At 46.1% G+C, this 26,194-nt stretch overlaps 1 protein-coding gene across 1 annotated transcript in view; it reads left to right on the top strand.

The window, feature by feature from the left end:
* LOC137427104 (putative solute carrier family 22 member 31) overlaps nt 1-25,748 on the top strand; it is a 58,862-nt gene extending 33,114 nt beyond the window's left edge. The window contains exons 2-9 of the mRNA XM_068116280.2: nt 3,996-4,099; nt 4,288-4,442; nt 10,953-11,121; nt 11,729-11,853; nt 19,349-19,466; nt 22,802-23,016; nt 23,278-23,389; nt 23,530-25,748. Coding sequence (XP_067972381.2) covers nt 3,996-4,099; nt 4,288-4,442; nt 10,953-11,121; nt 11,729-11,853; nt 19,349-19,466; nt 22,802-23,016; nt 23,278-23,389; nt 23,530-24,418 — 1,887 coding nt within the window. The 3' untranslated portion in view covers nt 24,419-25,748. The remainder of the gene's footprint in view (nt 1-3,995; nt 4,100-4,287; nt 4,443-10,952; nt 11,122-11,728; nt 11,854-19,348; nt 19,467-22,801; nt 23,017-23,277; nt 23,390-23,529) is intronic.
* Nucleotides 25,749-26,194: the final 446 nt, after the last annotated feature.

The raw sequence follows: 26,194 nt of genomic DNA, 5'->3' as shown, positions 1-26,194 counted from the left end.
AATATATATATAATATATATATATATATATATATATATATATATATATATATATATATATATATATATATATATATATATATATATATATATATATATATGTTGCGGATCTCTCGAAGCCCGTCGACGTACAGAGGGGGTGAAACCTCTTTTCCCCCTCGGGTCTTCGAGTACACGAGGCCGAGTCGCCACTCCCGTAGCGAGCGTGGGAAAGGGTATCGGGTCGATTCCACACGTACCTTTGGTACCCACGCTGCCACGAGAACGGGGACTGAACCTCGCAGAAGCCACGCTAATCGAATACGCCGAACGGTTCGCGTATCACGAGACTCGTGCTGTTACTTTGATTGAACCTGATTCGAGCGGTTTTATTCCTTCGATGCTAGGCCAATAGAAGGAAAGGACGGGAACGATCAAATAGAAGAAAGAACACAGGTTTATTTATAATGTACAATGATCCGGATAAAGGGAAGGGACACAGAGCAGATGCTTAACAGTCTTAACTAATACCCAGACACGGGCCCACTCACTCGCGCGGGGAAAAGGAGGAAGAACAGTTCGCACGCCAAACGCGCCTTGACGCCGGTCGCTCCCGGACAGCTCGCCGGGCGCGGCCCTCCGATGTTCATGGCACATATGCTGGGAGCGCAGGCAAGGAGGTCGCACGTCTGTGGCCCGGAATGGATCGTCTCCACAAGCGCGATTAATACAGCCACAGAGCGCAGGGCACAGGGCACGGGGAAAGTTCGTGTACAGCGAGGCTATTACAAGCAAGGCACTTCACTCGTGCTGAAACAAAAGCTCTGACTCGGAGACTCTGCACTCTGACTCAGGGGCTGGGCGACTCTCTCTCGTTCTTGTTTGACCCTCCGACTCTCACCTCTGCTTCTGACTCTCACCTCTCCTCTGCTGCGGGGGGCTCGGGGCAGGGTCTTATATGGCCCCTCCCTCGCCTTACCCGAATGTTCCAAGCCCCTCCTCTCGCTGCCGTTGTGAGCCACTCCCCTTGGGCACCGATTGGCTGCTCGTGGCTTACCGGCCACACCCCCCCCTGCAGCTCCTCCCTTCGGCCTTGCCAGACTTGTTCCAGGCCGAGCACATGGTATTTCAGCTCAAAGAACACCGAACTCACTGGCCTGCTCAACGCAAACTAAGACAGGAAAGGAGACTACGCTTACATTTACTAAGAAAAAACTGAACTAAAGCGAGGCTACATGTTGTGGTGCATCTACCTACGAGGGGGGTTATCTTTATTCACATAACCGTAACAATATATATATATATAGTATGTGTGCGTGTGTTTAGGTCCTCTTTCATCTGCGTGACCTTTCACCCCAATAATTGTTGTTGGAGCATTCCTCGTATTATCTCTGGCCTGCTATCCCAGGCACTCATTGTATGACAGCACAGCTTGTACTGACTCGCGTGATGGGATTCTGAGCTGTTACATTATTACCAACCATCAAAGCCCATGCAAGTGTGATGTTTCACAATAACGACTGTTAACGTTCTGCGCAGTGTCTTCTTATATTTGTTATTCTCAAACGATGTCTATTTTTAGTTACATTGGGGGTTGAACCCCACAACAGGTTCACCTGCCTGCTGTAGTCGTTTTCTTTGCCTCGCATCATGGTCGCTGCTTGACCTTGCGGCTCGCCACCTGGTCATCGCTCAGTTCGTGGCTCGATTAACTTCCTGGCAAATTGTTATTCTGACTCCTGCGAGGCATTGAGACTGTGATGTCACCTGCGTTGAGCAGACTGCCAATTGCCTTTTAATTATAAGTATTGTTTTGTGGGAACGCTCTGGGGCATGGTGGTACATTCCAATTTGAGAATGTTGGTTTTTTTTGCCCTGACTTGCTTCCGTCCCAACTTTTGATATTTTCACTCATTGCTCGAGTAGCGAGTTCAACAATGAGCTCATTTTCCAGGTATGCTGGAGTTAATTGAGGTAAAAGAGAAGATGGAGGTGGGAGAGATCGACTGTGAGGAAAACGTTGCAAATATATGAATGTGATTCGAATGATCCTCTTCGAAAACCCTGAAGGGGCGGAACAACCCGGGTGTGGTCTTTTGCAGCACACAGACAAGTGTTCAGACAAAGTCGTGGTAGGCTGTTAGACTGTCCGCTCTTCCCTTGTCAAACGATCTTTCCAACCACAGCCTTTGTTTTGCTTCACTCATCCGCCTGTTCAGGTGCATTACAATTAAGTGAACTCCAGCACAAAGGCAGGGCCTGGCGTGCCTTCTATGCAGTCATGCTAGAGGAGTAGCCCAATTGAGAAACCATCCACAATCTTGACTAATTTTTTTACCAGAGGTGGTGGTTTCAACGCCGTTTGTCTTTTAATTATTATTATTATTATTATTATTTTTTGTATACAAGATTGAGGCTCGTGTAAGAGCTAACATTAATGACAAAAAAAACCTTAAACGGACACATAAAACATATAATAAAGGGAGCGGGAGAGAAGATGGGGAGAGAGAGGGAAGCACACAAGTACAACAGTAGAGAACAGGGACATCGGGAGATCTGTGGGAGGGAGAGGGCTTGGGGGGAGGTAAAAAACACATGGACACTGCTAGAACTTCCAGGAAAGAAGTCGGAATTTTAAAAAAGTGGATCTGGGGTGAATTAATGGGGGTAGAAAAGATCAAGGTTTTGGATGGGGGAAGATAAGAGATGGTGGTGAACAGCTGTTTTAAGACCTGGAGGGAGGAGAGGGATTGAAGAGAGTGAGGGAGTTTGTTCCAGAGGCAGGAAAAAAAGGGAATGAAAGTGAAGGTGAGCGGAGAGGCTTGATTTTGGTAGTTTCACCAGGAGAGGGTTGCTGGCAGATCTTGTGCGACCTGTCGGAATATTTGGGGGACAGAGCCCAGACAGAGCTGGGGGAGCAAGGCCGGAGAGGAGTCGGTAGAAGACGGAAAGACCACCAACCTGCCTGCGGTGAGAGAGTGAAAGTCCCTCGGGATCTGATGACAGATTTAAAACAAAACCAAAGTCGGAGCCCACAGCAAACACGGAGACGACAAAAGAAACAGAAAAAACGCAAAAAAAAACGACCGGTAAGACTTCTCTTTGAAGAAGTTTGCGTTTGCAGTTCAAATGACCGAGGTGAAAACGCACTTCCACAGCTCAGAGACCGGAACCCGAAGTCGGAACCTGTGTTTCTGTCTATAAGCAGGATATCACAAAAAATTATGGACCGATTCAGACAGAACTTGTTGGACTGGTTGGGTGTGTGACAAGGATGTATATATTCTATTTTGGTGAAGATCCAGGTCTGGATCCGGATACAAGAATATTTAAAAACGAAGTGATTCTTCACCGTTGAGAGATGGGTCGAAAAAGGATATACCTGTATGTCACGATATATCAAGTTGTGGTCAGGTTATGCCAAAACTTGGTGGACAAGTTGGTGAGGTGACGAGAACAAGGCGATCAGATTTTGGTTCAGGTCCGGATGCAGATCCGGCCTATCGGTGGATACCAACATAAACTGTCCAGCCTGGTGGAGGTATGCGCTCTATCGAGTGACGTTATGATTGTCCTGGATTTTCAGGTTCTGGTACCTTGCATGCTGCAGGTTTCTTCCGTTTTTCGATTCCATGTTTATTCTGCACATTCTTTTGATTGCGATGCTCGTTCTTGAATTTTTCAGGAAATACTCATGTGACCTTTAATTGATGTCTTTGAAGGCCTTTTTATTTATTTCTTTTTGATGGTTAAATCAACTGATATGGATATATGAAGGTTCAAATCACTGCATTGTTCCAGTTTAAGCAACCACCCTTGACCCCCAAAGGGGAAACAAAAACTAGCAATAAGCCTCTCGAGCTCTCACCCTCCAACTCCCTTCCTCTCTTCTCCAACTCCCTTCCTCTCTTCTCCAACTCCCTTCCTCTCTTCTCCAACTCCCTTCCTCTCTTCTCCAACTCCCTTCCTTATGATGAATTCCATGCTCCCTCACCCCCTGCCATTCGGTTCTTCTAGTGGGATCTGGTGTGTGATCGACAATGGAAGGTTCCTCTGGAGCAATTTTCCTTTCTCGTCGGTCGGCTGCTCGGCTGCATCGTTCTGGGCGGTCTGTGCGACAGGTTCGTTGACCTTGAATTCCCAAGGAGTCGCCGCAACTACATTTGCTTTGCACGTTTATGTATTTTTTTTTGGTATCGAGTATCGTAATTAACGTAGCGATGCACTAGGTGTTGCTTTTGTTGTGACGGCTTCCGTTTATTGCGTGCCATTATGTAATGTTCTGACCCCTCCGATGACTCGTGTGCAGGGTAGGCCGACGTTGTGTTGTGCTGTCGTCGTTTCTCATGCTCGTGGCCATCTGCATTGCTATCACACTGTCCGTCAATGCAACCATGTTCACAGCGCTGAGGGCCTTCGAGGGACTGTTTCTGGTCGGCGCTTTTATTGCATTATACCTCACACGTATGTACTGGGCTTGGGGTGCAAGCTGGTTTACTGAATTTTTATAGTTGGTTCTTTGTACTCCCCTCTCGGTATTTCCTCCTCAGTATAACAATTCATTTGAGGTTCAAAGCAGGCCCAGGCTTAGAAAATGTCATGATGGAAGTCACAACAACAACAACAACAGGCATTTTAAGGCCATTTTCCCTGCTAGAGCGGGGGTTAGCCTTGCGGTCCCCATGACAATCTTCTCCATTTTGCCCTATTTTCTGCATCTCTCCTTGTTAACCTCCTTGCCCGCATTTCTTCTTCCACCATCTTTAGCCAAGTCTTTCTTGGTCTTCCCCGTCCTCTACTTCCTTCTACATCAATTTCCATCACTCTTCTCAACCAGTCACTTTCATCCTTCCTCAACACATGACCAAACCATCTCAACCTGTTCCTCTTAACAGCATCCATCACAGGCTCTATTCCCATCATCTTTCGCAATTCATCATTTGTCTTCCTCTCTCTCAACGATACTCCGCACATCCACCGAACCATTCGCATTTCCACCCTTTCCAACCTTCGTTGCTGCTCTTCGTCAGCACGCCACTCAGTTCCCGAAACTTCTTCCATGCACATCTCATTCCAGCAACCGTTGCCGAGTCTGATCCACCTTCTCCGTTCAGCATGTCTCCTAGGTAGCAAAATGTTTTCACACCTTCCAGCTTCACGCCGTCTCCAAGATCGATGGAAGTCACAAGAGTTATAAAATTCGACTATGCACTTTGCCAGCAGTTGGTATTTGGTCCCAACAAATCCCTACCCCCAATATAAAAAGGATGCACACTTTCTAAACTGCAGTCCCTTTTAAAATGGATGGAGGATAATGCAGAGTGCTTGCTCTGTACTGAATAGTGTGAAAAGGCCAAACCAGGATACTTTTGTCAGCCACTGTTTGGCAGGAAAGGAAATAAACGAAGGCGGTTTCTAATTGCATATCTTATGCTGGTGGATGGTGACTGTGTGACGTATAAATAGTAACAAAATAAATAAATAATGTGACCGGCAACATGCTTGGCTGCTGTGTATCAGGTTTGTGGCTGCCGTGTATCAGGTTTGTGGCTGCCGTGTATCAGGTTTGTGGCTGCCGTGTATCAGGTTTGTGGCTGCCGTGGATCAGGTTTGTGGCTGCCGTGTATCAGGTTTGTGGCTGCCGTGTATCAGGTTTGTGGCTGCCGTGTATCAGGTTTGTGGCTGCTGTGGATCAGGTTTGAGATGTATCTCTTCAGAGCGGTAATCCCAACATTCCAAAGGTCTTAGTCTGTTCACCTTTTTCAGATCGAGCTGCCGAGGGTGAACCGGTTGGCAGTTCATTAATTATATAATTTATCATAGCGTTCCAATCGGTGCTTTCAGAAATATTTCTGGCAAGCTTAATGCTGGAGGAAGTGGATTTGAAGCTCAAAATGGCCTATCAAAGGGCAGAAGTGATGATAGATTTAGGCCTGCTTATTGGACATTGGGTAGCATCTGCAAGGGTGGGTAGTCGGTGCCAGCGCCATGGCCGACATATAAAAAGGCCTTTAAACATATTTGCAAGCCCCTTTGTGTTACTAATCGTGCAATGACCATGATGTTCCTTTAGCAATCCGACCAGGGTCATGATGCTGGCGCAAGGTGAAGGTGTTCCTTCCTGTACGTCTTGTGATGAAAATCGAGATGACTTTCTCCGTTTACTACTTGGAGACAGTTTGCCGTTTCCAGTCTTGAAATGCTTGGTGTGTCGAAACCAAAATAAGTCGATGCTTGAAACGTACAGATTGCAATCCGAGTTAAATAAGCGCACCCCCGGGTAAGGAGATGAAGCGATGTGGTTTATGACATTTTGTGGTTGTTTTGCTGCCTCGCAATTCATCCAAACTGGCTTTCCTGTTACTAACTTTTTAGCTCTTACACGAGCCTCGATCTTGTAATTAAAAAACAAAAAAAAACAAAAAAAACCGATGAGGGCCCTCACAGCTTATTACGCTGTGCGTGCGAAGCAAAAAGCAGGGTGGACGATCGGTTGCGTACGTGTGGCGTACGTACGTGCGTTTCTGCATTTCTAAAATTATTTTTCTCGGCAACCGTCGATCCGATTGACACAAAATTTTACCATTGGAGCGCCTCTGCCTGTAGATTTTTTTTTTCTTAATAATTATGACGTCTAGGTCATGTGGTACGGACGCCATCTTGGAAATGTTACACCTCTAAATCTCCGAAACCACTCCATGGAAAAAAATTGAAACATGGCTCGTTGTCAAGTACTTCCGATGGGGAGAAAGATATGTTAATGATGACGTCATCGGTACCTTAATTATGACGTCATAATTGGATAAATACGACGCTTGATCCGATCAGTAAGAATTTTTTTCTCTGCATTTGTTGGTCCAATTGACACAATTTTCACCATAGGAGCACCTCCTCCTGTAGAATTTTAGTGATAATTATGATGTCATAAGTCACGGGGTACGGGCGCCATCTTGGAAAAACTTCGCACCTCCATATTTCTGAAACCGTTCCATGGAAAAAATTTAAACGTAGTTCATTGTGAAGAACGCCGCATGGGGAATAATTGTTGTTGACGATGACGTCATCAGTACCTTAATTATGACGTCATAATTCTCCAAGTACAACACTATCTGATCAGTATGAATTTTTTTTCACTGCATTTGTTGGTCCAATTGATACGGAATTTTCATCATAGGAGCGCCTCCTCCTGTAGAATTTTAATGACAATTATGATGTCGTAAGTTACGGGGTGCGGGTGAAAATAAGTGTTGTTGATGATGACATAATTGGTGCCTTAATTATGATGTCATAATTCGACAGGGACAACGCTTAGTCTGATTAGTGTGAAATTTATTGAGTGTGATCTATGAATGAATGAATGAATGATCGTTTTAAGCCCATTTTCCCCGCTGGAGCGGGGGTTAGCCTTGCGGGCCCCATGACAATCATGGTTCCCTGTTTGAGCCAATGTTTTTATGGCCGGATGCCCTTCCTGACCCCAACCCTTGGTCGCCTCTTACGATGCGCAGGCATACGGTGTACCTATTCTAAATCGGGGTACACACAGTGATCATTCATCCCAGCAAGCTGGTACTCAATTTGCCGACCTCGGAAGGATGACAGGCTGAGTCAACACCCCTGGCGTTAATTCAGCGATTGATCGGGATTCGAACCCAGGATCCGAGGATCCCAAGCCGGCACCCTAACCGCTAAGCCAACACCAGGCTGATCTATGCAACAATTATATTAGAGTGATATAAATTTATGTCATCGATCACGTGGGCTGGCAGCCATATTGGATCAAAGAAAAAACCCTTCAAAAACAGAAGACTTGACTCGCACCAAGTTGACTGCGCAAGGTAAGTATTCTATGAATACCACCTAGTTACAAAAGAGTTCTAATATCCTGGCACTGCACAAGTGTACATATGCTAAACCAAAGTAGTGTGTATAGGTAGGTATAGGTAATGGAGAAAAAAATGGAAACACCTGGGTAAATGAGGGACACCAAGTATATTGAAAGCAACAGCTTCCACACAGGTGTGGTCCATGTGTTAATTAAGCAAATAACATCCCAGCATGCTTAGGGTCATGTATAAAATGCTGCACAGTCCTGGTTGTCAGTAATTATGGCTAGCATGGCTGCAAGAAGAGACTTCAGTGACTGAAAGAAGGGCGATTGTTGGAGTGCATTTGGCAGGAGCTTCAGTGACAAAGACAGCTCAACTTGTTGATGTTTCACGAGCAACGGTGTCTCAGGTGATGTCGGCATGGAACTCTGAGGGAGAGACATCATCAGCAAAAGGCAACATTGGGAAGAGGCGAATACTCGGGATTGTGATATCCGTGCATTAATTTGAAGTGCAAGGCAAAGCAGGTGAGCAACTGCAGATCTATTGACTGTAAATTTCAACCTGGGCCAGAAGCAGCCAGTTTCATAAAAAAAAGGGTCTGATGACAACACCAGAGAGCGGGATACCATAGTCGCGTTGCATTGCACAAACCGCTCATCACATCGAGCAACGCACGTTTGTCAATCAAGTGGTGCAAAGAGCACAGAGAATGGATTACTGAGTAGTGGAGGAATGTGATGTGGTCAGATGGATCATCCTTCACCATGTTCTCGACAAACGGACAAGTGCACATGTGGTGCCATCCTAAAGAACTCTACCACCCAGAGTGCTTGGGTCCAACAGAGAAGGGTTCTGGTGAATCTGTAATGTTGTGGGGTACATTTTCCTGGCATGCTTTGGGTGCAGTCATTCCCTTATAAGGCAAGGTCAATGCCAATCGCTACTTATGGTACTGAGTGATCATCTTCACCCCTTGTTGCAGCATTTATTTTCTGCCGGGAGGGGTGACTTCCAGGATGACAATGCCCCATCCACAGAGCACATGTGGTTGCCCAATGGTTTGATGAGCATGACACCGATGTTATTCATGTCATGGCCTTCTCAGTCACCAAATCTGAACCCAATCGAGCATTTATGGGATATTCTGCAAATACACCTGAGACAGCATTTTCCATCAAACAGGTGTGAATTGATTGATTTTCTCTTGGAAGAATGGTGCCGTATCCCTCCTGCGGAATTGCAGGCTCTGGTGGACTCTATGCCGTGGCACATACAGGCCTTACTGGCTGCACGTGGTGGCCCAACACCCTATCAAGTGACTTTACATTGGTGTTTCCAATTTTTTTTGTCCACTACCTGTATGTCCTATACTCTTTACAGAGCATCACGACAAGTTGAAAGTGCCTTTGGCTGAGAATGAATCCCTGGACACCAACGCAGGAGGCTGCAGAAGCAACCCCATGGCAACCCCACCACCCCATACCTCCCAAAACACTGAGAGGTTTTGCCGTTACCTATGCCGTGAGGACAACATTTGAACCTGCAATCGCTGGATTTATAATGCGGAGGCTCAGGCTGGCTGTCGAGCAAACCCGGAAACCGAATCGAAGTACTAGTCACAACACGCCGCAAAGTGGCTACCCAGGCTTTGTCTAGATCGCCGGTGGAGCATCCATTAGCCACTGGGCCCTGGGACAAGTGTTGATGTAATCGCTTGAAGCTGTGCAAAGAAATGGGATTTTGGAAAGATATCAAAAGAACGTTTGATGCATTTGATCTCGATCCACTTTGGTGATGAGAAAAAGAATCCCGGAGTCCCGGTGCATGGCAATGTCATCATGGGATGACATTTCCTCCCTCTTGTTGCTCTATCAAAGGTACCATTCGACCTTGTAGCTCTTCCGTAGGCTTGCTTCGTTCAAATAGAGAGCGTGATGCATTTGGACGTTTCACATTTCTTTTCCGACAACCATATTGCTTGGTGGTTGCAATGGGGATTGAAATAAACAAATGAAAATAAATGATATTTTCTACCCTCGTTAACTCCCGCACTCTCACTCCCAAGCTCTCCTGCTTTCAAATGTCCAGTTTTTCCTTCCTGAGAGTTTCCTTCTGTATCTATCCTATCTACCCCATCTGTACTTTCCTGCCCCCCATTCCTCAAGACACCCATTGTTTGTCCGAGTCTCCCTCTATCTTATCCTTCAACTCCACTGTTGGTGTCCTGCCTCTCCACTGTTCCTTTTTTTTCTTGTTCCATCCTGATCCTTTCAGTGCACTAGCTCTTTCTTCTATGAGCCTCGACTATGTATACCAAAATAAATAAATGAAGATGGGCATCCGGCAAAATTGGCAAAGGTGCCATGGATATCAGACTGAAACTGCACTCCAGAGTGCTCAGGATGGGTTTGCTCGGCTTGTCGGTTCAATCACCAGGGGCATCGGTTGTACAGTTGCAGTGATTGTGCTCTCCAGCTGGTACATAATCGGGTGGCACGTCGTTTTGTATTTAAATTTTGTAGGGGGGTGGAGGCGGGCGTCACTGTCAAGGGAGCTCAGTGGCCCAGACATTTGCAGTGGTTTGGAAATGAAAAAAAAATATGGATGCCCACGGCTTGGTGAATTGTGATGTTGGAGGCGGCTCTCATAAAGCATGTGGCATATTTCAATTTGGAGGTTTGGGAGGGCGTAAGGGGTTGTGTGTTTGTGAGTATCATTCCCACCAGCCTGGTGTTGGCTTAGCGGTTAGGGGTGCGGCTTGGGATCCTAGGATCCTGGGTTCAAATCCCGGTCGATCGCTGAATTAACGCCAGGGGGGTTGACTCAGCCTGTCATCCTTCCGAGGTCGGCAAATTGAGCACCAGTTCACTGGTAATTCCCTGTGTGTCGCAAGAGGCGACTAACAGGGTTGGCGGCAGGAAGGGCATCCGGCCATAAAAAGTGCTTCAAAAAGGGGACCAGGGTGCCCGAAAAAGGCCAACCCCGCTTTGCGGGGAAAAATGGCCTCGAAAGGTGGTTCTATTCCCACCGATGCAAGGAAAGGTGTCTGTGCTCCAACTGTATCGACTGGATATGGAGACATCCATTCCAGGCTATTTTAGTAATGTGCGGTGTGTACCGGTGTGCGTGTGCGCATGTGTAGGCCTCGAGGTGTGCGTGCCGCATTGGAGACTGAAAGCGACTGCACTGGGCACGTTTGCCCTCATCCTGGGACAACTCCTCTTACCCGGCCTCGCCGCCGCCTGCCAAGATTGGCGCATTCTGCAGGGGGTCCTGGCCGGTGCATTTGTCATCATTCTCTTCTGCTGGAGGTGTTTTGACTTTGTGTCAAGGCGGTTTGGCCTTGCGTTTGTGGCAGCCGTAGCTGTCTGCATGTGCTGAATCATTAACCAAAGCCGTGCATGTATCGTAGTCTCAACAGCAGCTTCGCACCCTTCAGGTCATTAACGTTACGTACAAACTCTTGACATATTTCTCATTGTTTAAAGAGACAAGCTTGTCGCATGTAAGATGACGTGCACAGATGTTCGTGAAACAAGGTCTGTCTTTGAATCAAACCTGTAGTCCATCAGTGCTCGCACTTCCCGCTGAATCGCGACTGCTTGTCTGCTTTGTCTGCCACGGAACGCAACCAACTGAGTTTCATTGAGAATTGGATGCTATGGAGCGTTAAATGGTATCCACGCTGCCACCAATCCCATTTCGACCCCGTATCGCCAATTAACTGAGCTGTGATTCTTATACAGGGTTGGAAGGAGGCCGACGAGAAGGTAAGCTGCATGTGTGACCTTTTCAGGGCAATGGTAGTCCCGCATCCCCAGACGGTGCTGCAACTTTAGTTTGATTGGTGGCTATGTACGCGTCGACTACACACATTGGATGCAGCGTTTGACCTTGCAATGCATTATGCCGCTGTAGGTTGTTCCCAGAGTCTCTCCGCTGGATGCTGGCGACAGACCAAGTCTCACGGACGATCTGCGCTATCCGATTGATAGTTAACAGAAAAGAGGGTCAGAATGACAAAAAAGCAGAAATGCTTGAAGGTGAGACGTCGCTTGCCTCATTCAATTGCTGACGTTTTTCTTTCCGAACCTTGTTCGTCTTTATATTTATCCTGTGTTATTTTTGGGGGGGGGGGGGGGGGCATTCTATTTATATAAAACATTTATATTCCATGAACAGTGAGGGGATAGAGGGTAGAATGGAAACGACAATGGCCAGGGTAGTTGGGCCACAGTTGCACGCAACAAGCAACAAGTGAATGAACAGAGAGGAAAAGACAGTGAGGAAGAGGAGGAGGAGGAGAGAGAATACGAGAAAGAAAGAAGAAGTAGAATGAGGAGGACAGATTGTAAGAGGGTTGGGTTAGGAAAGATTAATGGGGGATAAAAAAAAGATTGTGATTTGGCATGGGGGAGAACACAAGTTGCTGGTTTACTGCTTGATTGAACCTTGAAAGGAAGAGTGCGATTGAACTTGATTGAGGGAAGAGTTCACATTCTGTTACTAATCCTTCTACTACTTCGTCCTCCTGTCACACAATAAGTCGCATAGCACAGATACAATTTGTTTCCAAACAGTTCTGTCTTTTGCGAGTTCGTCCCATTCAAGGTGCATTGGCTTCAAGTCATTGGAGACTCTTCATTTCCAAGTAGTGCTAGGTCTACATGGCATTCTATTCCCTGTTGATTTCCAAGTAGTCCTCGGTCTACCCATCATTCCATTCCCTGTAGGTTTCCAGGTAGTCCTAGGTCTACAACATGCATTTTAAGGCCATTTTGCCTGCAAGAGCAGGGGTTAGCCTTGCAGTCCCCATGACAATCTTCTCCATTTTGCCCTATTTTCTGCATCTCTCCTTATTAACCCCCTTGCCCGCATTTCTTCTTCCACCATCTTTAGCCAAGTCTTTCTCGGTCTTCCCCGTCCTCTACTTCCTCCTGCATTCATTTCCATCACTCTTCTCAACCAGTCACTTTCATCCTTCCTCAACACATGACCAAACCATCTCAACCTGTTCCTCTTCACAGCATCAATCACAGGCTCTATTCCCATCATCTTTCGCAATTCATCATTTGTCTTCCTCTCTCTCAACGACACTCCGCACATCCACCGAACCATTCGCCTTTCCAGCCTTCGTTGCTGCTCTACATTCATGACCCATGTCTCACTCCCATAAATCATAACACTTCTCACACATGCAGCATACACCTTTCCCTTCAGCTTCAACGACACTCCCCTCCTCATCAGCACGCCACTCAGTTCCCGAAACTTCTTCCATGCACATCTCACTCCAGCAACCGTTGCCGAGTCTGATCCACCTTCTCCATTCAGCATGTCTCCGAGGTAGCAAAATGTTTTCAAACCTTCCAGCTTCACGCCGTCTCCAAGATCCAAATCAACATTTCCTCCATCTGCAGCTCCCTCTGTGCACACCTTACACTTGAATGTAGCTGCCACACTGGTTAATGACCCTCTCAGACCACTACATTTTTGATGAACCCACTCAGCGCACATTGTACATTGAATGGAGTTCACTCCGACACCCTTCCTGCACACAGCACATGGCCACTTCCCAGTTCTTTCCACCTCACCACATGCTTTACCACTTGCCATCACCTTCGTCTTTCCTATATTCACCTTCGTCTTTCCTATATTCACCTTCAGACCTTTTGTCTCCATACATTCCTTCCACTTGTTCATCTTGTCCTTCAGTCCATCCATACTTTCCGCAATCAACACCAGATCATCTGCATACAACAACTCCCACGGTAAACCCTCCTTTATGGTCTGAGCCAGCACCTCCATCACAGCTACAAATAGTAGTGGACTTAGTACCGACCCCTGATGCACTCCCACCTTCACCTCAAACTCACCACTGTTCCCGTCCTTCGTCCTTACAGCTGTGCGCGCTCTTTTGTACATTGCCATCACTACTCTGATCAACCATTCCTCCACTCCTAACTTCCTCAATGCCCATGTCAATACTTCACGTGGAACCCTATTGAATGCTTTCTCCAGATTAACAAACCCAAGAAACAACTTCTTCCTCTTCTCCATGTACTTCTCCTGCAACTGCCTCACAATAAAGAGCGCGTCTGTCATTCCTCTTCCTGGCATAAATCCAAACTGCATTTCGTCGATCTTCACCTTCTTCCTTATCCTCCTCTCCAACACCCTTTCCAATACCTTCATTCCATGCTCCAATAACTTTATCGCTTGGTACGAGCCACACTCCAGAGGGTCACCTTTCCCCTTGTATAGAGGGACAAGGGTACTCAGTTCCCAATCCACTGGAATGCGGCCTTCTTTCACCACCAGATTACAGATCTCTGCCATTCTCTTCACACCCCAACTTCCTGCTGCCTTCAACATATCTCCCACAACTCCCGTCGGCCCTCCCGCTTTTCTACTCTTCATTGCTTTTATCGCTTCCTCAACTTCCTTCTCAGTTATCTTCTCTGCCGGTCCTAAAACTGGGTTACTCTCTATGTTGCCATCCCATTCATTCTCTGTATTCAACAGCATTTACATATATCTTTTCCATCTTCCTTTAATTCCATCTGGGTCCACAACGATTTGTCCCACTTCATCCTTCAAGCAACTCACCCCCATCACATCACACCTCTCTTTCGCTATCTGCTTTGCAATCCTGAATACTGCTCTCTGACCCTCTTCCGAATCCAAGCGTTCTCCGAACATTTTCCTACATGTCTCCTGCGCCTTTGCTACCTCTTTCTTTGCAGCCTTCCTGGCTGCCTTATAACTTTCATGCTCTGCTTTTTCTGCTCCCGTACCCTCCGCCTTCTGCCACTCCTTGAACTTCTTCCTCTTCTTGTCAATCCTCTTTCCAACTTCATCATCCCACCACCATGTTTCTGAGTGCCTCGGTGGTCCTTTTGTCCATCCACATACCTCACCAACGGCTCCCAACAGACTATCTTTCATTGACATCCAACCACTTTCAGGCTCAACCACATCATCCTCTACCTGACTCAGCCTCTCTTTGAATGCCTCCCTTACTGTCACCTCTTTCAACCTCCACACCTTCATTCTCGGTTGGTACTTCACCCGCCGAGCTCTCCCCGCCCCTTTCACCCTTATGTCGCAGACAACCAAGTGGTGCTGTGAAACAGCCTCCTCCCCCGGGATCACCTTTGTGTCCCGGAGATGCCCCCTATCTCGCCTACGCACCATCAGGTAGTCAACGGTTGTCGTCGACCCACCTGACGTGTATGTAACAAGCTTATTATCCCCTTTCTGGAACTGAGTATTACAAATCAACAAATCAGCTCCATCAGCAAACTCCAAAATCCTTTCACCTTCTCCATTTCTCACACCATATCCGTAACCCCCATGAAATCCCTCAAAACCATCCATACTCCTTCCCACATGTCCATTTAGGTCTCCTCCTACCACAACATCTTCCTCATCTTTCACGTTTTCCATCAGCTTCTCTATTGCACACCAGAACTTGTCCTTCTCTTCATTGCTCCGACCAACCTGCGGAGCATATCCCGAGATGACGTTCACCAAGAGCTTTCCAATCATCATTTTCACCATCATCAACCTATCACTCACTCTAGTCACACTCACCACACTGTCTACAAACTCCTCAGAAAACAGGACACCAGCACCATTCACGCCCTCCAGGCACCCTTGCCACACAAACTTGTATTTCTGTCCCTGCCTACCCTTCACCATTCTCACACCACTTCCCTTCCATCTCGTCTCTTGCACACAACATATGTCCACTCTTCTTCTGACCAATACTTCCACCACTTCTCCTGATCTCCCTGTCATTGTCCCTACATTCCATGTCCCAAACCTCAGAAACCGATCTCCACTTCGGGCTGTACCCTGCCCACATGTAGTTGTAATTGTCATGGTTCTCTTTTTGAGGCAATGTTTTTATGGCCGGATGCCCTTCCTGACGCCAACCCTCTTAGTCGCCTCTTACGACACGCAGGTATACGGTGTACATATTCTAACCAGGGTACACACCGTACACACCGGTCCAAGTCAATTTATGTAAAAGCACAAGGATGGCCGAGTCATCCTCCCAAATACATTACACATACAAGCTCCTCCACAAGCTTGAGATCACCATTGATAACAAAGAAAAGGTTCGTTTACACTGCACGTTAAGTAACTAAGATGGCCAGGCGTACAGAATGTAAACGCAACACTTTCGAAGGTGAGATCCTCAGTGAGCAGAAGCACTCGGAGCCCTCAAGCACGTCGTGCATACGAGCCTCAGGAAGCAGGAAAGGTCTACCCGTCATTCTATTCCCTGTAGGTTTCCAGGTAGTCCTAGGTCTACCCATCATTATATTCCCTGTAGGTTCCCAGGTAGTCCTAGGTATACCCATCATTCTATTCCCTGTAGGTTTCCAGGTAGTCCTAGGTCTACCCATCATTATATTCCCTGTAGGTTCCCAGGTAGTCCTAGGTATACCCATCATTATATTCCCTGTAGGTTTCCAGGTAGTCCTAGGTCTACCCATCATTATATTCCCTGTAGGTTCCCAGGTAGTCCTTGGTATACCCATCATTATATTCCCTGTAGGTTTCCAGGTAGTCCTAGGTCTACCCGTCATTCTATTCCCTGTAGGTTTCCAGGTAATCCTAGGTCTACCCGGCATTATATTCCCTGTATGTTTCCAGGTAGTCCTAGGTCTACCTGGCATTTTATTCCCTGTTGATTTCCAGGTAGTCCTAGGTCTACTCGTCATTCTATTTCCTGTAGGTTTCCAGGTAGTCCTAGGTCTACCCATCATTATATTCCCTGTAGGTTCCCAGGTAGTCCTTGGTATACCCATCATTATATTCCCTGTAGGTTTCCAGGTAGTCCTAGGTCTACCCGTCATTCTATTCCCTGTAGGTTTCCAGGTAATCCTAGGTCTACCCGGCATTCCATTCCCTGTAGGTTTCCAGGTATTCCTAGGTCTACCCGGCATTATATTCCCTGTTGATTTCCAGTCGATGACTTGTCTTGGGAGTCTCATTCTTACCATGTGGCCAAACCATCTCACCCCTCGTTCTCTCAAGATTTCACTTCGAGGTTTCTGTTTTATCGGTCTCCTTAAGTCTGTTTCTAACTATCATTTGTCAGGTTATTCTCATAACTTTCCGGAGGCTCCTGGAATCAGTGCCGTCAGGCATTCTTTATATATATATATATATATATAGTAATAGGCCACGTCTCTCCTCAGTGCAACATCACAGGCATGACATCACTCTTGTAGAGCTGGATTTTGGTCCTTGTGCTAATTATTTTGTTTTTCCAATTTGTGAAGTGATGCCGTCCCTTTTGCAATCCGAGATGTGACTTCATCTTCCCCGATTCCATCCCGTTTCCTCATGGTTTATGGCATATGGTATAATCACATGGTTTTCTCATGGCATATGGCCGAATCCATACATTTGCCTCTTGTCTGTGAATGATCGTTGATATCGGATGTTTGATCCGTGCATGGGGAATCAGAACTGTGCAGATTTGTCCCTTTACATCTGAATCGAGGTTACGTGTGTCTCCCGTTTCAGTAGGAAACGAGCGTAGCATAACCCCGTGTCTGAGAGGGCACTGCAAACATGCCATGACCCTTTAACTACAGATAGGCTGTTGTGATGCCAAACAGGTCGACGAGTCGTTAAGTACATCTCAATCCGAGATGTACAAGACCATTACCTTGGCCAACTGTGGGAGAAGTTGTTTAATCCTCTCAGAAGTTTATCCTCTCCAAGAAGTTCTGTCACTCAAGCTTTTGGGTCTCACTATCTGCCATGATCTTTCCTGGGAAAACCACATTTCAAATCTGGCCTCCAAAGCCAGTCGCCGACTGGGCATCCTCCGTCGTGCGAAGTCCTTCCTTGGCACACCTGAGCTCCTCACCACATACAAGGCTTTCATCCACAGCTCAATGGAATACTGCTCTCCCCTCTGGGCTGGTGCTCCTGCCTCACACCTAGCTCGTCTTCACGCTGTTGAAACCAAAGCGTTCAGAATCATTGGAATCTCCCACGATGAAGCTAACTCCAAGGGCCTCTCACTCACTCACCGCAGGCAGGTTGATGGTCTTTCCGTCTTCTACCGACTCCTCTCTGGCCTTGCCCCCCCAGCTCTCTCTGGGCTCTGTCCAGCAAATATTCCTACAGGTCACACAAGATCTGCCTGCAACCCTCTTATGGTTAAACTGCCAAAATCAAGACTCTCTGCTCACCTTCACTCCTCTTTTCTCCCGCCTCTGGAACAAACTCCCTCACTCTCTTCAATCCCACTCCACCCTCCAGGTCTTTAAAACAGCTGTTCACCACCATCTCTTATCTTCCCCCATCCAAAACCTTGATCTTTTCTATCCCCGCTAATTTCACCCCAATTCCACTTTTTTGAAATACCAACTTCTGTCCTGGAAGTCCTTGGGTTTTATACTTCTCCCACCCCCCCCCCCCCCCCGTTCCCACGCCTCCTTCCCCCAAGCCCTCTCCCTCCCACACATCTCCCTGCTCTTAAATGTTGTGTGCTCTCAAGTGTTTGTGTGCTTCCCCTTCTCTTGTCTTCCGCTCCCTCTTTTTATATATTTTGTTTGTCTGGTTGATTTGTTTGTGAAGTAAATGTTAGCTCTTTCACGAGCCTCGATTCAGGATACAAAAAAAAAAGAAAAAAAAGAAGAAGAATGTCTTTTTGAAATGTGACGACACAACGGAACACGGAAAGAGTGGTTGGCAGAGAGATTATTTTTTTGCCTGCATTTGTTTATTATTTGCGGCATCTTGCTTGCAATCTTGCTTGCTGGCTTGCTTGCAATCTTGCTTGCTTGCATCTTGCTTGCAATCTTGCTTGCTTGCATCTTGCTTGCAATCTTGCTTGCTTGCATCTTGCTTGCTGGCTTGCTTGCATCTTGCTTGCTGGCTTGCTTGCAATCTTGCTTGCTTGCATCTTGCTTGCAATCTTGCTTGCTGGCTTGCTTGCATCTTGCTTGCTTGCATCTTGCGGCATGCTTGCATCTTGCATTTGCGGCATCTTGCATTTGTTTATTATTTGCGGCATCTTGTAGTTACAGTGGCGAAAGCCCGAAGCAACCATGGTGAGGAAGGCAAGATTTGCCTGATGATGCTCATGGATTAGAACGTAAAGGTGGAAAAAAAGGGCCGATGTTTATTTATTTATTTATAGCCATCCAGCCGACATATCGATTTAAAGGGTCGTAGCATATTTGCAGCCATTTGCAGTCCCCAAAGCCCATGACTGCTGTCCCCAGATGGATGAATCTGGCTACTCTGTGCAGGGCGCTCTTTCCAATCCTGAGATTTGTGTTATCATGTATCTTTGCATATCATATCTTCAGTAACTGTTTTCTTCGCATTGATTTTCAGGCAAATTGCGTTCCCCTTTTTGAATATGGCATCCATATTATTTTGCATGTCACCTGCATTTGTGGAAATGAGAAATTCTTAAGATTGGCCGCATCTGTTTTTAAAGTGCCAAAAGGTTTCCTTTATGGCATTACTTCCCTCTTTCCTGGCCTATTCCCTGCACAGCCCTTTCAGTCCTAGAAGCTCGGCATGGGGCGTTTAGCAAGCCTCAGAAATTCACGATGTGCTCACTGCGGAAAACCCGGCAAGTGTGGAGAAACCTAATGATTCTGTCCTTCACTACGTGAGTACTCGCACTGCCTCTTTGTACGAAGAACGGGCGTTTTCACGGCAGTGCATGCTTACTGTTGGCCCACCAAGAAAATGAGGATCGTTTGTGCAAAGAATGGCCGTGGTGTCTGCAGAGTAAAGGGTAACATGGCCGATAGCCTAATTATGGTGTAGCCGGGCTTGTTTGATACTTTAGTTGAAGAGAATGGTATGACCTGGGTGGGGATACGAGTTATCAAATAATGTAAGTTTTAAATTTGTTTAAATAAATTCCACATTCCTGTGCCACCTTCAGTCGAACGTCAGGCATTGACAGCCGGTTCGTGAAGGACTTGGACAAAAAAACGTACCCCGTCTGAATGTTTCAATATCCAGTCAATGGCGAAACTGCAAATGGGGAATCCGCGAATGTCACAGATGGAAACCCTTACGTCATTTCCTCATTTTGCTTTAAACTCAATATCTCTATATTTTCATTCTAAACAGCATCATTCATCATTCCAATCATAAATTAATACTGTAGTATTGAATGAATGAATGAATGATCGTTTTAAGGGTGTAGTACTGGTGAACAGGTGTTTTGAAGTACCCCTAATTATTGTTATCTTTACACGCAATTTACAAGAAATATAATATTTTGCATGAAATTTGTTATAACTTTAAATTTGCATCATTCTTTTGGGCTGAAATTTGGACAGGATATTCAGAAGATCACTTCCTTTAAAATGATGAAGGCTTTTGTTTATAGGAGTAGCCATTGTGGATTTATTGAAGGACGACCAAGTTTTATCTGGTAATTGGCATAATTAGCTAATTAGTGAACATTTGACATAATTTCACAAAATCCTCTCATCAGGTAGTAGAGTAACACATGTATAATACATGTACCAAGTTTTGTGTGAAAAGAATGATAGGTGACATAGAAGTAGAAATGTGTTCTTTGTTTTTCCTTGTTTTTTATTGACGATCTAATTTATGCAAATTATATGCATGTAATATGACAAAGAAGCGTTGAAACTGGTCTGAGTTAAAGCCAAGATTATATCTTTCAAGAAAAACTGAAAATTAGATATTAACTTGACTTTGTTTTTGTGTAAAGGCCTCTCAAAGGTACCTATGTAGTTTTCTCAATTTTTCACCAGTACTACACCCTTAAGGCCATTCTCCCCGCTAGAGCGGGGCTTAGCCTTGCGGGCCCCATGACAATCATTGTTCCCTGTTCGAGGCAATGTTTTTATGGCCGGATGCCCTTCCTGACGCCAACCCTTGGTCGCCTCTTACGATGCGCAGGGATACGGTGTACCTATTCTAAACCGGGGTACACACCGTGATCATTCATCCCAGCAAGCTGGTACTCAATTTGCCGACCTCGGAAGGATGACAGGCTGAGTCAACCCCCCTGGTGTTAATTCAGCGATCGATCAGGATTCGAACCCAGAATCCTAGGATCCCAAGCCGGCACCATAACCGCTAAGCCAACACCAGGCACCAGGTAGTATTAATATATCAAAATATAATGTTAATTCAATATTGTATTGAGATATTATCAAACCAGCGAATCATCGTCATCTGTTCACTTCCGGATTCGGGAGCAAAGTCCATGTCGATCACATTTCAAAATCATTATTGTATTGAGGAATTCGTGAAACCTCGTACCTACCTTACGAAACCCACTGGGACCCCAAAACGTTCCACAGAATGTTATTATATTTCTTTTTAGTAAAATATACAACTGTAATGGTTACTAAACGCCCTCTGTCATGTGACCAGATCTTCAGCTCTGATTGGTGGATGTTTGTGAGGGACATACATACATACACTGGACAGAGAAATACTATTGCAGACGGCATAGCCCATAAATAAGTCATATCCATAGATGGTGGTGTGCTTATGCAGACTGGATTAGTAGCGTCTGGTTAAACATGTGTTCATCATATACTTAGTCATTGGGAGTGGATTCTTCTTCGTTCATATACACCACAAGGTTGTGTGGGTGTGGCTGTGTCGCTGATCCAATACCCACTGCAGGTTAGAGCAGGAATTGGTCGTTTGTTCATGGTGCCGGCGATAGCTCACATACTCTTCGTGAAAGACACCATAGGATATTTAACGTCTGCGCAGTCTGCGGGATGGGATATCCATTGAACATGCACCTGAGGAACGACACATTGATGAATCACCTTGCCTGTGAAACACTGGGATGACAGTTTATAGCTGGGTCGGGATTCCAACCCACCACGCTAGACAGCTTCGAGGCGAGTGTGCATACCTATAGGTATCGGCCATCCTATACAATTACTTTTGTTACATCAATGTTCTTTATGAACACCAAATGAGATGACGCAACCATAAATTGTTAAACCTGTCCTATCATGTATGTTGGCAGCCTTTTTGTAACAATGTTGCACTCTACTTTAAACAACACAGCAGCGTAAAAGTTGTTTTTCAGTGTTTGTGCCAGAGTGCCGCACAAGCATGGCACTGAGCTGGCAAAAGCCTGGGGATGGCACGCTTAACCAGTGGCCTTCAGGTGGGTAACAACAAACAAATCCTCATCTAATCATCCTCTCCCCTCCCCTACGAGCCCTACATCCTCGTGAGCCAAGTGTGCCATAGAGAATGCATTCCAGAAGAAAAAAATATAAAATCGTGGTTCGAGTAGATTTGCTGCCGTAATGGCGCAGATGTTCTGCAGTAGACGACGACGGCTCAAATTGGCACTTGTTGCTCTTCTGAGTTTTTGGATGTGATTTGACTACATTTTCACCTTGGAGCTGGCAGGATAACCTGGAGGTGGGCACATTCGCCTCAGAGTTTAGCCCGAGTTTGAATGTCGGCCCAGCTATAAACTGCTACCCTGGTGTTTCACAGGCACGTCAAGTCGTCAATGTGTGTGCCGTCCATCTGAGTGTCGGTGGATGTCAAAGGTCCCATGGTGGCCTTCACGAAGAGTAGGCGAGTTATCGCCAGCACTCTGAACCAATTTCAGATTGCTGCTCTTACCTTTAGGGGGCACTGCAGCAGTACGTGGAAATGCGTGACACTTTCCCAGAAATGACACAAACGAGCAACTTCCAGTTGCAAACGATGCAACGACATTCTCACATCGATTACTCTCGGTCGTACCTTCGACGTCACATCTGTCACATTATTCGTTCGTTTTTACACTCGAGTTGTAAAGACCCACAAGTTTAAGACTTCAAAGTTTTTAAAAGCACGTATTTGTTGTCCAGGTTAGAGATAAATGGGGAATACACCTTGTGGCAATTTGATGTTGGGCTCGAGCATGTGTGTAATCAGGAAGCTGAAGTTGCTCAAACGAGTCCATGATCCTCCACGACCCTTCAGATTCATTGGCTATGCCATAAACCATTGCTTCGCACGGGTCATCAGGGACAGCAAGGCCACGTTCTTTTTCCTGTACTTTTCGGACGCCGGAACTGCCGGAGCTGCCTGCGTGGTGGTTCTGCTACTGGGTGAACGGTTCGGTCGCCGTGCCACCCTACTGGCTGGCATGTTTGCTACCGGCACCAGCCAACTACTGCTGCTTGTTCTTGCCAGCTGTAAGAATGGAGTCCTCGGTCTCCTCCATTGTTTTCTTTTTACTTTCTATTTTGTTTGTTTGGCCTTTATGTTATTCTTTCAAGTTTATTTTAAAATCATCAATTTTAGCAGAGGATTCCACTATAATCCATGACCCAATTGTTTCCGATTGCATGTTTGTCATTGTTTTGATGCCTTTCTCTCTGACCCAGCATTCCATTCTCAAGTTGTTATATTTCTTTCTCTTTCTCATCTTGTGTTTGGCATATTTTCCCTCCCAGACCTGGATCCCTTGCTCAATGTGGCGTTATCTCTTTTTGGCCTGTTCTCCTCGTATGCCGTCGCCATGTTGTCACTCTTCTTTTCTTCTGAGGTAACGCCAACAGTTGTCAGGTATGTGATCGCAAGTTGTTGTTTTTCTGTTGTTCCAATCTAGAAGTGCCCAACACAACTCATATCTCACTCTTTTTCTTCACTCATCTTTTAAGCCATCAGACCCTTATCAATTTAATTTCTTACCCTTGATGCCGTAGAGGTGCTGGACTGGGCCTCGCGCTAGCGGGAGGAACGTTTGGTCGCCTTACCGGCGCGGTCATGGATCTGCACAACCACCGTGGGTTCTTCCTGTACCGTCTAGTTTTTGTTGCTCTCTCTCTTCTCTCAATGTTGTCACTGCTACTGCTGCCTGAGAGCCGCAAAAAGATGCTTCCAGATGGCCTGGCACAGGGTGAAAGCTTTAGGCGCCCCGCGTTGTTTGCCTCGCGTCGTGCCAGCCTCGCTATGAGCGCCATAGCCAACGTTGGTGGACGGGCCTCATCACGTGCCGCGGAGTACTTCAACCACCTTCTGAGTCCCACCACAGCTGGACCCAGCAGCCAAAAGAACGAAGACGAAGACATGGTCTTTGAGCCTTGTGATTTGTCGCTGAAGGATAATGAGGTGCAAGGGAGATCAAAGTCTATGAATGGCATCGCTTTGACAGGACAAGATGTCAAACGGCAGGAACCTGTGGGTGAAGCAGCAACGGAAATGAAAGACCCAACGGATGTCGAAATATCATCCATTATCTGGGACTTGCCTGATGGGATACCAGTGGTGGATGTCACCATGTGTGCTCTAGCATTACCGAGGGATGAGATAGAGGTTAGAAATACCACTGGCACGGAAAAAAGGAGGAGTATATTGGTGGCGGTGCCGATTCCTGAATCGAGGACGGATTTCACGACTTTTGGGAGTGGTCGAAGCTTTTCTACGGCAAGTGATGGTTATGAAACCACCTCACGATGGCCACATCCCGATGTCCTTCCATTGCTACTGCCAGCTTCACGTAGCCGTAGCCGTAGTCGCAGCCGCCGACGTCTCTTCTCCACCAGTGATATAGCATACTACGATGTAGAGCAAAATCATATGCACTCGGTGTGACGGAGTCGATGCACACTCTCCGATGTAAAAAGAAAACCAACAACCGTTTTTATTTGCAGTCTTCACCTGAATTGGACTTGAATTGCAGCTCATTTCGTGGCTTCTGGTGTTGGAACTCTTGGAAGCGGAAACTACTGACTGATCTGATGACCTGCTGTTTATGAGCCGAGCATGGCTTCATCTGTGGAACCTCAAACGTGGACGTACAATTTCCTCACCAACTTCTCTTTGTCACTCATTCACCGAATGAAGCATTCACTACAACGGCTCCGTGGCCGGATCACTTCATGGAGGTGGTGTGGTTCGATGCCGGATCACTTCATGGAGGTGGTGTGGTTCGACGTTTAGTCTAAGTCGAGACATAAGAGGTCACAACAGCCAAATAAAATGTCTATGAAGTTTGTGCATTAAGTATGAACACTGTTTTTAGCCATAACTGTGCTTTGGAGTTCAAGTTGCAGCTTGTGAGATGGCTGGGATGTTCTTTAGTCCTGTAAAGCAGTTATCCAATTTCAGTTGCTCAGCGAGTTGGCATTGCTTGAGCAAGGCGTTTATTATTAATTATTATTATTAATAACCCCCAGACGGTTTTTAAATGTCTGGTTCTAGCACTTTCCATGATCTGATCAAAATATCACGGCCCAAACAGATCTAGTGCCGGGGGTCCAGCTGTACAGCTCGGTGCTGCAATTCCTCCCAAAGGAGTGTTGAAGGTCCCATGAATGTTTAATGTAGATTCAATTCGGTGTACACACCATAAAGCAATGGAGCCACGTGTGTGAGCGTGCGGAGGATTATGAACTCATTCCATTTGCTGCTGCCACCTGAGCTGACGTCTCGTCTTCCACAACTTGCTGAAGGCCTGTACTTCCAATTACAAACCGTTCTCGGCCTGCTTGTTCTGAATCAAACTGCTTGCTGTAAGCCGAGGTTAACTTGTAACTGCTTGCTGTAGGTCAAGGTTACCTTGTCAAGCAAGACGAGCTGCATATTCGATGAACATGCTTAATTGTAACTGCAGTTTAAAAATGCATCTTCTTCGAGTTCATAATACGCGTGATGGTGCAGCTTCAATCACCCCCGTGTGGAAGGATTGTGGTGGTGGTGGTGGTGTAGCGATTAAGGGAACGTACTTTGTTTGGATGCTTCTGATGCTATGTGGGTGGTTAAATAGCAACTTGAGCCTCACAGACACGTACCTGGATGCAGCACCCTTGGCTATCTCAGGTTTACCACTACAGTTGAATGAGTATTTTGTAAGTTGTACTGTACAAAAAAAAAGGAAGAAATAAAACAATTAAAAATAAATAAATAAATGTCTTTTTGCTCACCCCCTTTTCTGATTTTGTAACAAAACAATTTTTGTATACAAGATCGAGGCTCGTGAAAGCTAACATTAATCACACAAAAAGGTCAAACAGACACATAAAACACAAAATAAGGGGAGCGGTAGACAAGATGGGGAGAGAGGGGAAAGGACACAAACACAACATTTGAGAGCAGGGACATCGAGAGAACTGTGGGAGAGAGAGGGCTTGGAAGGAGGTTGGAGAGGTATAACACATATCGACACTGCAAGGACTTCCAGGAAAGAAGTTGGAATTTCAAAAAAGTGTATCTGAGGTGAATGAAATTTGGGGGTAGAAAAGATCAAGGTTTTGGATGGGGGAAGATAAGAGATGGTGGTGAACAGCTGTTTTAAATACCTGGAGGGTGGAGTGGGATTGAAGGGAGTGAGGGAGTTTGTTCCAGTGGTGGGAGAAAAGAGGAATGAAA

This window comes from Myxine glutinosa, chromosome 5 (assembly GCF_964187855.1).
Source record: "Myxine glutinosa chromosome 5, kmMyxGlut1.1, whole genome shotgun sequence".
NCBI classification, from domain to species: Eukaryota; Metazoa; Chordata; class Myxini; order Myxiniformes; family Myxinidae; genus Myxine; species Myxine glutinosa.
Note: the sequence above shows the minus strand (reverse complement) of the source record. Positions and strands in the feature narration are given on the sequence as shown.